This window comes from Phocoena sinus, chromosome 8 (assembly GCF_008692025.1).
Source record: "Phocoena sinus isolate mPhoSin1 chromosome 8, mPhoSin1.pri, whole genome shotgun sequence".
NCBI lineage: Eukaryota > Metazoa > Chordata > Mammalia > Artiodactyla > Phocoenidae > Phocoena > Phocoena sinus.
In genome coordinates this window covers 4,207,161-4,221,605 of record NC_045770.1, presented here as the reverse complement: position 1 = coordinate 4,221,605, position 14,445 = coordinate 4,207,161, and the positions used below count along the sequence as shown (strand labels likewise).

At 49.5% G+C, this 14,445-nt stretch overlaps 1 protein-coding gene across 3 annotated transcripts in view; it reads left to right on the top strand.

Moving 5' to 3' along the window:
• ST14 (suppression of tumorigenicity 14) overlaps positions 1 to 14,445 on the top strand; it is a 40,917-nt gene that overhangs the window by 9,998 nt on the left and 16,474 nt on the right. For all 3 annotated transcript variants that reach the window (XR_004351116.1, XM_032640425.1, XM_032640426.1), the window contains exons 2-7: positions 11,642 to 11,801; positions 12,023 to 12,150; positions 12,383 to 12,453; positions 12,996 to 13,153; positions 13,325 to 13,360; positions 13,652 to 13,892. Coding sequence is in view for 2 of the 3 variants with exons in the window: in XM_032640425.1 (XP_032496316.1) it covers positions 11,642 to 11,801; positions 12,023 to 12,150; positions 12,383 to 12,453; positions 12,996 to 13,153; positions 13,325 to 13,360; positions 13,652 to 13,892 (794 nt within the window). In the remaining variant the exon portion in view is untranslated. The remainder of the gene's footprint in view (positions 1 to 11,641; positions 11,802 to 12,022; positions 12,151 to 12,382; positions 12,454 to 12,995; positions 13,154 to 13,324; positions 13,361 to 13,651; positions 13,893 to 14,445) is intronic.

The following is a 14,445-nucleotide window of genomic DNA, read 5'->3' as shown; positions in this document are numbered from 1 at the left end:
ATGGGCGGGCCGGGGGGGTGGCCCTGGGCAGTGCCAGGTATCGGGAGGGGACACGGACATGAAACCTGCAGGAGCTTGACACTGGCTGGCAGAGAACCACCCGGTCCCGGGCCAACAGTGCCTGCGTTGGCTGAGTCAGCCCCCTGGGACTCTCCGTCCTGCTCTGACCAGGTGTGCAGAGTTTGGGGTTATTTAATTTCCTTCAGTGGGAGCTATTGGCTCTGGGTCAGCTTTCTGTTCTCCTTAGACTCACAGATCTGCAGGTAATTCTGGATCCTCCTTAAGGCCCAGCAGCCTCACCCATTTTCCGGCAGGTCCTTCTTCAGGTGGGGCAGCTGAGGACAGTGACGAGGTTGAAGGGGAAGGGTGAGAGGGTCAAGCAACGAGAAGGCAGAGGGTTTGGGGAGTCCATCACCAGCTGACTGGCCTTGGCTGGCAGTGTGCCTCTGCAGAAATCTGCTGGCAGCCTCCGGGGCTTCTAGATGGTGCTAATAACCTATCATGGGGAGGTCCTGGGCGCAGAAGCCAAGTCCAGCCCCTTGCGCAGGTACCTTGCATCCCAGGCGGTTGCTTAAAATAGGCTGACTGAAACTGACACGACCCAGCTGGCTCCTCTCACTGTGGCGGGCGGTGGGTGAGCCGGGCCAGCAGCCTCCTGGGAATGGTAGGCGGCAGTGTATTCTCACAGGCTGGTTCCCAAGAATGACCTGGGACACAGGTTAGACTTGCGGACCCCAGGGCTCTGCTCCTGCCGTGCTGCATTAGGATCTCCTGGGAGAGGGGCCGGGGAATGTGGATGCTGAGCAAGCGCTGTGCTTCTTTTATTTATTTTTTATCGTTATTTTTCATGGCTAGGCAAGTGTGGAGTATGGTCGAGTGGTGCCGTCAGTGGGAGCTTCCTATTTCTTGAGAATCTGATGCCCCGGGCTGGTGAGCGGGTGGATTCCGACATGGGTTTCTTTTCCCTTCTCCTTCGTTGCTTCGATCATCCCGTGATGAGCAAATCAAGTGTCCTTTCTGTGCTCATCGTTTTGCTGGGCCAGGACTGCAGTGGCCGCAGGATAGGTGACGTCCCCACCCCTGGGAGCCTGCATATTGGCCGCACGCTGCCCACAGCCTCTTGGATTTTTTTGTGGGTGCTGACTTAACTGGAGAGAGTCCATCTAAGTACAGGGTCCCTTCATAGCCAGCAGCTTGAAGAAGGGGCCTTTCTCCAGTTTCACCCCTGGTATCTCAGCGCTACGCGTTGTACTGTTCTCAGCATCTCTCAGGATGACAAATGCAGCGTTAAGTTTTGGAATACACTCCTTGCTCTGTCGTCTCCGGTGGCCTTGAGCCCATGCTGGGTTTCTGGGGACACTGGCCAGGATCTGATTGGAACTGGCATCGGGGAGCGGCCACGAGAGTCATGCTGGCTTTGTCTTTCCTCTTGAAAAGAAAAGCATCTTCGAAGTGCCGTGGAATTGGCCCTCACCTTGGAAAACCGTTGCAGGGGCTGAGACTGTGCTTTCTTGCTTGAACCATCTCAGGGATATTTTATGGTCCTCTTGACCACGGTGGCAGGATGACATCATCATGGAATTGAAATCCATCCCAGCTGGTGGTGGGTACACCGAGTCACGGAACCAGTGAGCGAAGAGCGCCTGCCACCAGTCCACGGCAGAGTTGGGAGTGGCACATGAAGCCAGCCACCCTCGTCTTCGTCTCAGGTCGGTGTCTCCAGCCAGTGACATCACCTCTGCCCCTTGACCTTGATCCTCAGCTGCAGAAGCACATCACCAGACGTCACGTGAGGGCCTTTCGGGGCCCCTCCCAGGACTCTCGGCCACCTCTTCCGTCTTCAGCTTCATCCCCTGCCTTCCCGGCAAATCACACCCAACCTTGGCCAAATGAGGAACAGTCGTTAAAAGGAGAGCCTGGCATGAAGATTGATTTCTTCTCCGTCTGCTTCGACTGAAATCTCGTGCAGATTTTTAGATCGTTAGTATTGTTTTTGCTATTTATAAACGTGAACACTTACCAGTAGCTTTTCTCCCATGAGGACCACACTGAGCTGCCAATGCCACCTTCCGGCTTTGGATCTGCGGGTCCCCGGCGCCGGTGGGAGAGCGGGCCCTGGTGAGCGAGTGGCCGGCCATCATGTGCTTGGGGAACCAGGTAAAGGGTCCTCACCAGCATGAGGGTTCTGTGGTTGACTTGGACTCAGCTTTGCTTGCTAAGCATTTAGCTTTCAGCCCTGGTGAGTTTCGTACTTAACAGGAGTAGGGTGACTGCAAAGGTCTTTCCTATAGCATCAGATAAAATATGCCTTTTCCTTTTTACCTTCTATAAATTAGTGTTTTGGACAACCACTGACCTTGGGGAGGATATGGATCATTTGCACTAGTGTGCTTAAACCAGCAGAAAGTATGATATTTTCCGGGGCTTCTCTGTCTCCCCTCCTGGATTTTTGGGTGGTACTCCCTCTATCCCTCCAGGAAGTTGGGTGGGGATGGTGGTGATCTGATTTGCCCCTGCACCCCACCCCTTGGGTTCTCCCCCTTTGTCCCTTTGGGGCTTCACTCTGTGTGCACCCCTGATGTCTGTCTGTCTTCCAGGAAGTCATCCCTTGCTTTCTTGTCTGAGCTGGCCTTGAGCCAAGATCTAACTTGAGCTGGCCGGGGAGAAGAGGCCATGAGAGTTGCATGGCCTCTGTTTGTGGTAGGCCAGCACCTGCTTTACAACACTGTTTTGTATGTGCACCTGTAAATGTGTTTACTTTTACGAAAGACAGGACAGGCAGAGGCAGGCACCGGCATCCTCCCTCTTCTGTTGGCTCTGCAGTCTGTAGAGAGGTGGTTATGTGTAGGGAGAAGGTTATGTTTTCAGTTAAGCCCGAACGGATGGGAGCTCCCTGCCACTTGCTCCCAGGGGCCACCCAATCCCGGGCATCCGTGAAACCCCGACGAGGGTTTGTGTGGCTTGTCCCGCGTTCCCGCTTTACTGGCTTCACTCCCTTTGTGACTTTGGACAGGTCACTCCCTGTCTCTCAGCCTCAGTTTCCTTATCAGTGACAGGACTGGGTTAGGCAAGATGATCTCTAATATGCCTGAAAATGGAGCCAAGAGTAGGGTAATAAAAGGAAGTCGTCTAGTTACTGATTAAACAGCATTTCTGGGCTAAGTGGAGCCTGGTATTCACAGTGCAGGGACGACCAGGGCCCTGCCTATGAGCCAGCGCCATGGCTGACAACTTGCTCCACGGCCAGGCTGGGGTGGCCCTTGGGCTCCGCTGTGCCTGCTGTTGGCCACCTTCCCCTTCCCAAGGAGTTTGCTTTCCCATATCCCAGAATACTTGCTCCCTGAGTTCTGGAAGCTGACCACAGGGAGGTAGAAAATCAGGATCAAATCTGGAGTTGCCACCCAGTGAGTGTGTGATCTTGCAAGGTCACCATTTCTCCCTGCCTTTCTGTAGAACGGCAGTGAGGGCACCAGTCACGCGTGATTCCAGGATTGTTGTGAGGCTTGGGTAGGAAAACAGTTGTGAAATTACCCTGTACATTGAAAATAAACATATGAAACTATTATGTTACATTTCTTCCAACACATAAACATAGACACACAGGGACTTGAGAGTCTGCTTGCCAATGCAGGGGACACGGGTTCGAGCCCTGGTCCGGGAAGATCCTGTATGCCATGGAGCAACTGAGCCTTTGCACCACAGCTGCTGAGCCCGCATGCCACAACTACTGAAGCCCGTGTGCCTGGATTAAAAAAAAAACAAAGAACAAAAAAAAAACTTACACAGTCTGCTCAGAGATTCTAGCTAATAAATAAATAAATAAAAACATTTGTTGCCTTTTTAGTAAATCTTAGAGATCCGGTGATGTAAGTCCTCCAGTGTTGTCCTTTTTCAGGGCTTGTTGCATTTCTATGTGGATTTCAGAAGCAGCTCATCAGTTTCTACGAACAGCCTGCTGAGGCTTTTTCATTTTCAAGTATGATTAGACAACCAAGGACCATTGGACATTTGAAGCAAACCTATAGCCTAGGAGGGCAAAGACAAGATTCTGAAGATAATATAAAAACAAGCAAGTTCATATCCTAAGAAAGAACAAGGAGGTAGTGCATTCATAAAATAGAAAAGACTGCTCAAAAAAGAACCATCTGAGGATAAAAGTCACTCTTGGAAATTAAATATATGATATATGATTTTTTAAAATTAAACAAACATTTGGGGACTTCCCCGGTGGCACAGTGGTTAAGAATCCGCTTGCCAGTGCAGGGAACACAGGTTCGATCCCTATTCCGGGAAGATCCCACATGCCACGGAGCAACTAAGCCCGTGCGCCACAACTACTGAGCCTGCGCTCTAGAGTTGCGAGCTACAACTACTGAAGCCCGTGTGCCTAGAGCCCTTGCTCCGCAACAAGAGAAGCCACCACAGTGAGAAGCCTGCACACCGCAACAAAGAGTAGCCCCCTCTCACCGCAACTAAAGAAAGCCTGCGCGCAGCAATGAAGACCCAAGGCAGACAAAAATAAATGAGTAAATAAATAAATAAAACATTTGTTGCCTTTTTAGTAAATCTTGAGATCCGGTGATGTAAGTCCTCCAGTTTTGTTCTTTTTCAGGGCTTGTTGCATTTCTATGTGAATTTCAGAAGCAGCTTATCAGTTTCTAGGAAGAGCCTGCTGAGGTTTTGATCAAGATTGTATTGACTCTGTAGGCAAATCTGAGAACAGACCTCTGAACTCTCTTGAGTCTTCCAATCCATGAACACAGGCTATTGCTTGATTCATTTCTGTCTTTTAAATTTCCTCTTACCAACGTTTTGTAGTTTTCAGCGTACAGGCGTTTTGCATCTTTTGTCAGATTTTCCCAAAAGTATTTCATATTGTTGATGTTATTGTAAGGGTTTTGTTTTGTTTTAATTTCCAGTTGGTAATTGTTAATGTATAGAAGTACAATAGATTTTTAGATACTGATCTTATATCCTACAACCTTGCTAAACTCACTTATTATTTCAATAGCTTTTTTGACTTACAAAGCTGCAGTAATGGAGACAGGGTGGTATTAGCATACAGATAGACAAAGATCAATGGGATAGAATAGACTCTGGAAATAGACCCGTGTATAAAGGGACAACTGATTTTTGACAAAGGTGCAAAGGCAATTCAGTAGAAAAGGGATAGTCTGCACAACAGCTTATAGTGGATATCCATATGTAAAGGGGAGAAAAAGAAAAAAAAAGAACTTTGATCCATACCTTGCACCATTAAAAAAAAATTTTAACTCAAAGTGGATTCTAGACCCAAATGAAAAACCTAAAGCATTAAAACTACTGGAAGAAAACATAGGAGAAAATCCTTGTTGCCTTGTGTTATGCAAAGATTTCTTTTTTTTTTTTTTTTTTTGCGGTACGCGGGCCTCTCACTGCTGTGGCCTCTCCCGTTGTGGAGCACAGGCTCCGGACGCGCAGGCTCAGCGGCCATGGCTCACGGGCCCAGCCGCTCCGCAGCATGTGGGATCTTCCCGGACCGGGGCATGAACCCGTGTCCCCTGCATCGGCAGGCGGACTCTCAACCACCGCGCCACCAGGGAAGCCCCAAAGATTTCTTAAATACAGCCACAAAATCAGAATCCATAAAGAAAAACCTGATAAATTGGACTTCATCAAAATGAAAAACTTCTCTTCTTCAAAAGACACTGTCAATAGAATGAAAATCCAAGCCACAGACTAGGAGAAAACCTTTGCAAAGTATATATCTGATAAAGGACTTGTAACCAGAATACAGTAATAAGAAACTAAGCAAACCAATTTTAAAAACTAGGCAAAAGATTTGAAGAGATACGTCACCAAAGAAGATAAACAGATGGCAACGCAAGTACCTGAAAAGATGCTCAATGTCATTAGTCAGTAAGGAAAAGGAACTTAAAACCACAGTGAGATACCACTATACTTCTGTTAGAACAGATAAAATGTAAAAGACTGACCACATCCAGTGTTGGATAGGATGTGGACAACTGGATTTCTCACACACTCTGATGGGAGTGTAAAATGGTACAGTCACTTCGGAAAACAGTCGGGCAGTTTCTTGAAGAGTTAAACGTACAGCTGTCATACAGTCTTGCTATTCCACTCAAGGTATTTGCCCAAGAGAAATGAAAGCATATACCAGTACAAGGACTCATACAGGAACGTTTATAGCAGCTTTATTTGTAATCCCCCCTACCTGGAAACAACACAAATATCCATTAACAGGTGACTAGGTAGACAAATTGTGTTATATCCATTCAATAGGCTACTACTCCACACTGGAAAGGAATGCACTGGTAATATAATAAACATAGTAACACAGGTGAATCTCATATGCTGAGTAAAAGTAGTCAGACAGTAAAGAGTACATACTGTTGAATTCCATTTATATAAAGTTCTAGAAGAAGCAAACTAATCTTTACTGATGGGAATCGGATAAGTGGTAGTTTGGGGACAGGAAAGGGAGTCAGGAAGGAAAGGAGGAGGGAAGAGCCAGGAGGAAACTTTGGAAGGTGATGGATAGGTTCATTATCTTGATCATGGTGATAGTTTCATGGCTGTATCTATATGCCAAAGATTGTACACTTTAAACATGTACAGTTTATTTTACGTCAGTTGTACCCCAGTGAAACTATTTTAAAAATTCCATAGAAGGTTTATGAGAGTAAGTTTTTTAAAAAAATCCCAAAATAGAACTAAATGACAAAGAAATGTAAAGTATGAGAGAGGGAGAAAAAGCCAGATAGGCATGTAGAGGATGTACTCCTTTAAAAACATTTATTTTATTGGAGTAGAGTCATATTGTGTTAATTTATGCCATACAGCAAAGTGATTCAGTTACATATATATATTCTTTTTCATATTCTTTTCCTGGTTTATTACAGAATATTGAATAGTTCCCTGTGCTGTACAGTAGGACCTTGTTTATCCATCCTATATCTACTAGTTTGCATCTGCTAATTCCAAACTCCCAGTCCAACCCTCCCCTGCCCGCCCCCCCCATCTTGGCAACCACAAGTCTGTTCTCTGCGTCTCTGAGTCTGTTTCTGTTTTGTAGATAAGTTCATTTGTGTCGTATTCTATTTTTTTTTTTTTTTTTGGCCGCACCTTGTGGCTTGTGGGATCTTAGTTCCCTGACCAGGGATTGAACCTGTGTCCTCAGCAGTGAAAGCGTGGAGTCCTAACCACTGGATCACCAAGGAATTCCTATGTGTTGTATTTTATATTCCACATATAAGTGATATCATATGGTATTTGTCTTTCTCTTTCTGACTTACTTCGCTTAGTATGATAATCTCTAGGTCCATCCATGTTGCTGCAAATGACATTAATTCATTTTTTATGGCTGAGTAATATTCCATTGTATAAATATACCATATCTTCTGTATCCGTTCATCTGTCGATGGACATTTAGGTTGTTTCCATGCCTTGGTTATTGTGAATACTGCTGCAATGAACATTGGGGTGCATGTATCTTTTCAAATTATGGTTTTCTCCAGATATATGCCCAGGAGTGGGACTGCAGGATCATATGGAAACTCTTTTTTAGTTTTTTAAGGAACCTCCATACTGTTCTCCATAGTGGTTGCACCAATTTACATTCCCACCAACAGTGTAGGAGGGTTCCCTTTTCTCCACATCCTCTCCAGGATTTATTATTTGTAGACATTTTGATGATGGCCATTTTGCCTGGTGTGAGGTGATACCTCGTTGTAGTTTTTTTTTTTTTTTTTTTTTTTTTTTTTTTTTGCGGTACACGGGCCTCTCACTGTTGTGGCCTCTCCCGTTGTGGAGCACAGGCTCTGGACGCACAGGCTCAGCGGCCATGGCTCACGGACCCAGCCACTCCGCGGCATGTGGGATCTTCCCGGACCGGGGCACAAACCCGTGTCCCCTGCATCGGCAGGCGGACTCCCAACCACTGCGCCACCAGGGAAGCCCTATTTGTAGACATTTTGATGATGGCTATTCTGACTGAGGTGATACCTCATTGTAGTTTTGATTTGCATTTCTCTAATCATTATTGGTGTTGAGCATCTTTTTGTGTGCCTGTTGTCCATCTGTGTGTCTTCTTTGTATATTTTGGAAATTAAGCCCTTGTCAGTCACGTCATTTGCAATAGATGATGTACTTCTAAGCTTTGGTGTTCTGAAATTTCAACATGATACCTTTTGTTATGGGTGCTTTTTCATTTATCTTTCTCACCATTCAGCGAGCCCTTTCAATCTGAAGAGACATACCTCTCTTTGGTGCTTGGAAGTGTTCTTCTAGCATTCCTCTGATAACATCCTCTGCCAGACTCAGGAGCTGGGCTCAGGTATTTACGGAGATAGAGGTGAGACAGGGAAGGGCATTGTTAGAAATCCCCAGAGCCCCACCTCCATCCCAAACAAAACTGCTCCTACCCATGAGTCCCCCATAAGGGATGGGAAATCAGTTTCTCCAGACTTGAGGACAGCAGGTCCCAGAGGCTGGAGTGAAGGGGAAAACAGTCTCTTCTCTCCCATGTTCTGAATGGTAGTGGCTGGGTTTAAATCACCCCACCCAGAAGATTAGAAAACTATTCCCTGCAGTAACTAAGCTATCCCATAGGAAAGGTCTACACAGCCTAGCAGGTGGGAGTGCCCAGAAAAACATCTGGCTAGCCGCTGAATTGTGGCCCAAAGTGAAGTCACCTGTGGACAAGCCATGCCCACAGAGCTTCTGAACAACCTTTAGGACTTCATTCCTAAATATGGGTAAACAGCCACACATCCTCAAGCATTTGAGGAAAGCCTTCAACACGGAAGAGAAAGTCAACAACAGAGAAAAGTTACTCGATAGAAACATCAGGATGAGAAGATTTTGCCTCCAAAATTCATAAAATAAGAGAGAACTCTTGGAAATGAAAGTTTTGATAGCAGAAATGAAAAACTCAATAGAAAGATGACAAAACAAGATGGAGAAGTAAAGCAGAGGATCAGTATGATAGAACTTACAGAAAGAGAACAGAGAAAATGCAGGGGAGGACATAATCTACGAAATAATACAAGAAAGTTCCCCAGACTGAAAGATATGAGTTTCCAAATTCCAAGGGCAGGTGGAGAGCTCAGTGTAGTGAAATTTAAAGACCCAATTCAAAGCATTTACTCAAGACTTTCAGAGAAAGATAACAAATCATGAATAGAAAATAATGGATTTGTACTATTATCATATTTCTCCAAAGCACAACTAGAAGCTGGAAAACATTGGAGCCTTCAAAATTCTAAGTGCAAATTATTTGAAACTTATAGTCCTATACCCAGCCAAACCATCAACAAACGTGAGTGCAGAATTAAGGTCCTTCTAAACATGTGAAGTCACAAGAAACGTGCCTCTCTGGAAACTACTGAAGTATGTGTTCCATCCAAATGAAGTAAGCCAAGAGAGATGAGACATGGAATCCAGGAAATAGGGGTTTTAACACAAGAGGGAGTTGGGAGTTCCCCGGAGGTCCAGTGGTTAGGACTCGGTGCTTTCACTGCCATGGCCCCGAGTTCAGTCCCTGGTCAGGGAACTAAGATCCTTCAAGCTGTGCAGTGCAGCCAAAAAGACAAAAACAAAAACAAAACAAAACAATGACAAACCATACACACGAGGGAGTTGAAGGAACTTCCCAGGATGATGGTGGAGGAAGTTCCAGACAGCAGCGATGGGAAAGGACAGAGTGCCCCCAGGAGGAAAATGAAATGAGAAGTTCTTTGACAGACTTTATATGTGGAAGATGAGAAGAACATAACAGTGCTCTTAGATTGTATGGAATGACTTGGGTATATGTTAAAAAGAAATCCAAGTAAATGAAGATTCACAGCAGGAAAAACAACTCAGTTGCAGTGAGAAGCAAACAATAGTGAACAATATTTTCAAAGGCTAATAATGAAAACATACAGTATGGATATAATTTTTTTTAAACTTTAGCCCCATAACTATTGGGAGGATGGGTGAGAGACAGAGAAGGAAGGGGCATTGAAATCCACCCTGTCATAATAGGAAGTCAGCTGATTATATTTTATATAGATGAATCAAGTTACTGGTATTGGCATATTATTTAGAAATACGGAGACAAATTCCAGAACAAGCAGCTTGGAAACATTTTAAGTGCCTCTGGGCTGCGTTTTTTATTTTCTTTTTAAAAATTTATTTCTTTTTGAGATGTAACTGGCATAATAAGATGTACACCGTGTTGATTTGATACATTTATATATTGTAATATGATTACCATGGTAGGGTTAGCTATGGGATGTATTTCTGTGTTTGATATTAGATAAAGTCACAAATATAACCAATTAGGAAACTAAAGTTAGAGAAACGAGTATCCAGATGTGGCAGGAGTGGGGAGAATCTTCCACAACAGTGAGTAAATAGGTAATGTTTGAATGTGACAAATCATGAAATGGCAGTTCAAGTCCATCATTTACAGTTATGAGGTTAATACCAAAACAGCCACATCTGTAAACTTAAAAATGGCCACATCTGTGGAATTTGGGGTGGGGCTGCTGCTTTTATTACACACCCTGTTGGAGTAGGTATGAGGCAGTTAACTGTAAAAGGGCCCAGCCCGGGACCTCTTTGGTGGCACAGTGGTTAAGAATCCACCTGCCAATGCAGAGGACGTGGGTTTGAGCCCTGGTCCGGGAAGATCCCACATGCTGTGGAGCAGCTAAGCCCGTGCGCCACAACTACTGAGCCTGTGCTCTAGAGCCCGCGAGCCACAACTACTCAGCCCGTGTGCCACAGCCCTTGCGCCTAGAGCCTGTGCTCCACAACAAGGGAAGCCACCGCAGTGAGAAGCCCGTGCACCTCAATGAAGAGTGGCCCCAAGCCCGTGCGCAGCCACGAAGACCCAACACAGCAAAAAATAAAATCAATAAAATTAAAAAAACGATAATCATAAATGAGTAAAAGGGCACAGCCCCTCCCCGGGTTTAGGGCAGCAGGTAGAGTGTGTGCCAGAGGGCGGAAAAGTTGCCTACCTGTCACCGCGTGCTGCAGACACCTCACCTGCCTGCCCGTACCCACGCCCCCCTCTTCCTGGAGACCCCCCGCCATCCTGTTTGTTGGAAGTTTTGTTTGTTTCTCACGCTCTTGGGTCTGAGCCTGGGTGTGGATTCCAGTAGAGACCTGGCCTTCTCAGCTCACCTTGGGGTCCTGGACTGGGAGACTTCAGGCTCAGAGCAGAGTGACTTGTCCTGCAGTGGCACGGCAGAGCTGCCCAGTTTACTGACTTCTTACTTTTGGCCGGTTAAACATTGGTGGAGCAAGGGTTAGGGTCAGGGCATACAGCGCAGCTCGCCCGAGGCAGTCCTGGCCCTGCGCTGGGCCCTCTGTCCCCGCATCTGGGCATCCTCCTGCATCGAAGATGATTCACGTAGCTGACAGCCTCAGTGACTGGGGTCAGGTGGGCTGCTTGCTTCCCTTTTATTTAAACTCACAATCCTTAAGCAGCACGTGCCTGGGGATGCATAGAGGGGAGGCCACTGCTCCTTCCTCCCGGCTTTTCCTTCCTGGATGGACCCGACAGCATGGAGAGGTTCTGCCCGAGCCGGGCTGGGAGGCTGCTGTGGCCGGGGATTCTGACCGGCAGTGCACTGATTTCTCTGTTCAGAACATGCATGGCTTTGAGGAAGGCGTGGAGTTCCTGCCGGCCAACAACGCCAGGAAGGTGGAGAAGGGCGGCCCGCGGCAGTGGGTGGTGCTGGTAGCCGTGCTGGCTGGCCTCCTGGTGCTGTCCCTCATGGCGGGGCTCCTGGCATGGCACTTTCAGTGTGAGTGGACCCTCCTCCAGGGCCCACCCAGGGCCGCCTGCTGTGAGCGGGAGGGAGGGAGGGTGCGGTTTGGGGGGAGGGAAAGGAGGGCTTCTCCCACGGGGAGGTGATGGGGCTCAGGGTCTGCTCCCCTGGGGTGGCTGAGGGCAGCTGTGACAGTGGGGGGACAGGAGGGCGTGTGTCCCTTCCTCTGACCGCCGTCCTTCACTGTTCTCTCACAGACCGGAACGTGCGGGTTCAGAAGGTCTTCAATGGCTACCTGAGGATCACGAACGAGAACTTCCTGGATGCCTATGAGAACTCCAGCTCCACTGAGTTTGCAAACCTGGCCAAGAAGGTGAAGGAAGCGGTGAGTCCCGTCCCTGGGCAGAGCCCAGGCCCTGCTGTCGTCTCTGGCACGCGCACCCTCACCCAGCAGAAAGGAGGCTCCCCTCTGCTCCCAGATGCCTGGGCTGGTGTGCGATGTGGGCTCCCGGGCACCTGGGAAGGGGCCCCGGGTCCCAGGAGGGAGGGAGCCTGGGTGGGGGCCCGGGGTCATGGGCGCTCTCTGGACCCCCATCAGCCTCCTCTCCTTCCCTCAGCTGAAGCTCTTATACAGCGGGATCCCTGTCCTGGGCCCCTACTACAAGAAGTCAGCTGTGACCGCCTTCAGGTGGGTGCTGGAAGGCCGGCGGAAAGGCACTGCTGTGGTGCAGCGTCTGGGCCCTGCGGAGTGGTGAGGCCGCGAGGTCCTGCCTAGAGAGCCAAGGCCCCAGTCCTTGTCCTGACTTTATCTCCAAAGTACTTTTGCTTCTGCTAGTCTGATTGAATCCCTATGGATGCTGTGTGGCAGGTGGCATTGTCAGCCCCTTTCAAGTTCAGGAAGCAGGCTCTAGCAGCTGTGACTCAGTGCACCCAAGCTAGAGGTAGAACCCAGACTCCATTCCAGGATTTTTCCCGCTTGTGAGCCTGAGCTGCACTGGCCCCCACAACACAGCACATCTGCTTGGGCGTGAGGCTGTGAGAGGAAGAGGCCCAGGCCTCGGGCTCAAGGGATCAGCAGGTGGGTGGGTGTACAAGAGCCTGGGGGCTGGCCCGGCCTGGAGAAGGTCTCTTGGTGAGGCCCCTCGGGAGGCTCTTAATCCGGCCCCGTCTTCAGCGGGCACCTGGGAGGGCATGGGCCCCGGCACCTCAGGCTCGCCCCTCTCTCCACAGCGAGGGCAGCATCATCGCCTACTACTGGTCGGAGTTCAGCATCCCCCAGTACCTGGTGCAGGAGGCCGAGCAGGCCATGGCGCAGGAACACGTGGTCACGCTGCCGCCCCGAGCCCGCGCCGTGAGCTCCTTCGTGCTGACCTCAGTGGTGGCCTTCCGTGAGTGCAGGGGCGCCGGGGCGGGCATTTGTCTGGCCTGGGGCATCCCAGGGCCAGTGCCCAGCAGAGGAGGCTGCCTGCTGGCCGGCCCCTCCCTTTAGGGCAGTAAGGAAGCAGGAATAAGGAAATAGACACATCAGTAAATGCTTTACTCTCCCTCTTGCTCTTCAGCCACTGACCCCAGAACAGTACAGAGCACCCAGGACAGTAAGTATCCGCCCTCCTCCCAAAGGAGAGGCGGGGGGGGGGGGGGTATGTGGCCAGATGCCCCTTCAGTCGGGGGGGGTCCCCCAGAGTCACATGGTAGTGATGGCCAGCACATCCCTCTGCCTCTCCCGGGCCATGAGAAGCCCCCTTCCCAGTCTCTCCCGGGTCCAGAGCAGCCTGGGACGCCTCCGAGGGGCCAGGCCTGGCTGCCTCTCCACCTCAGGCGGGGGTCCTGGTTGCTCCCCTCGTGGCCCTGCCCCGCTCTGCCCCATATCCTCTTGCCCCACACAGACAGCTGCAGCTTTGCCCTGCACGCCCGTGGCAGCGAGCCGACCCGCTTCACCACGCCCGGCTTCCCTGACAGCCCCTACCCGTCTCACGCCCGCTGCCAGTGGACCCTGCGGGGGAACGCTGACTCCACACTGAGCCTCACCTTCCGCAGCTTCGATGTCGCGACCTGTGACAAAAGTGGCAGTGACCTGGTCACTGTGTATGACACCCTGAGCCCCGTGGAACCCCGGGCTGTGGTGCAGTGAGTGTCCCGGGCGAGTGGAGGTGGGCAGCGGGAGCCTGGCGGCTGCCCGTGATAGGCTGGGCTTCCGGAATGACTGCAGTGGAGGCTGGAGGTTCAGGCTGCTGCCAGCTTGCAGGCAGCAGAGAGCAGGCATGGCGTGGTCCTCGGCCCGAGCTGCAGGGGAGCATCTCAGAGGTGACTGTCAGCCTTGGCAAGGATGCCGGAGGCCCACAGGTCCCTAGATGCTGGGCGCTCCTTCACCTGTCTTTTACCTGCTGGAGTGGAGGTGCCACCTGCTGTTGTATCTCCCTTTCTCTCTCTCTCTCTCTCTCTCTCTCACTCTCTCACTCTCTCTCTCTCTCTCTCTCTCCCCCTCTCTCTCCCTCTCTCCCTCCCTCCCTCCCTCCCCCTCTCCCTCTCCCTCTCCCTCCCTCCTCTCCCTTCTTCCTTCCTTCCTTCCTTCCTTTTTTTCTCTCTTTCTCTCTTTCTTTCCACGAGACTTGTGGGATCTTAGTTCCCCGACCAGGGATTGAACCCAGGCCCTGGCAGTGGATGTGCCGAGTCCTAACCC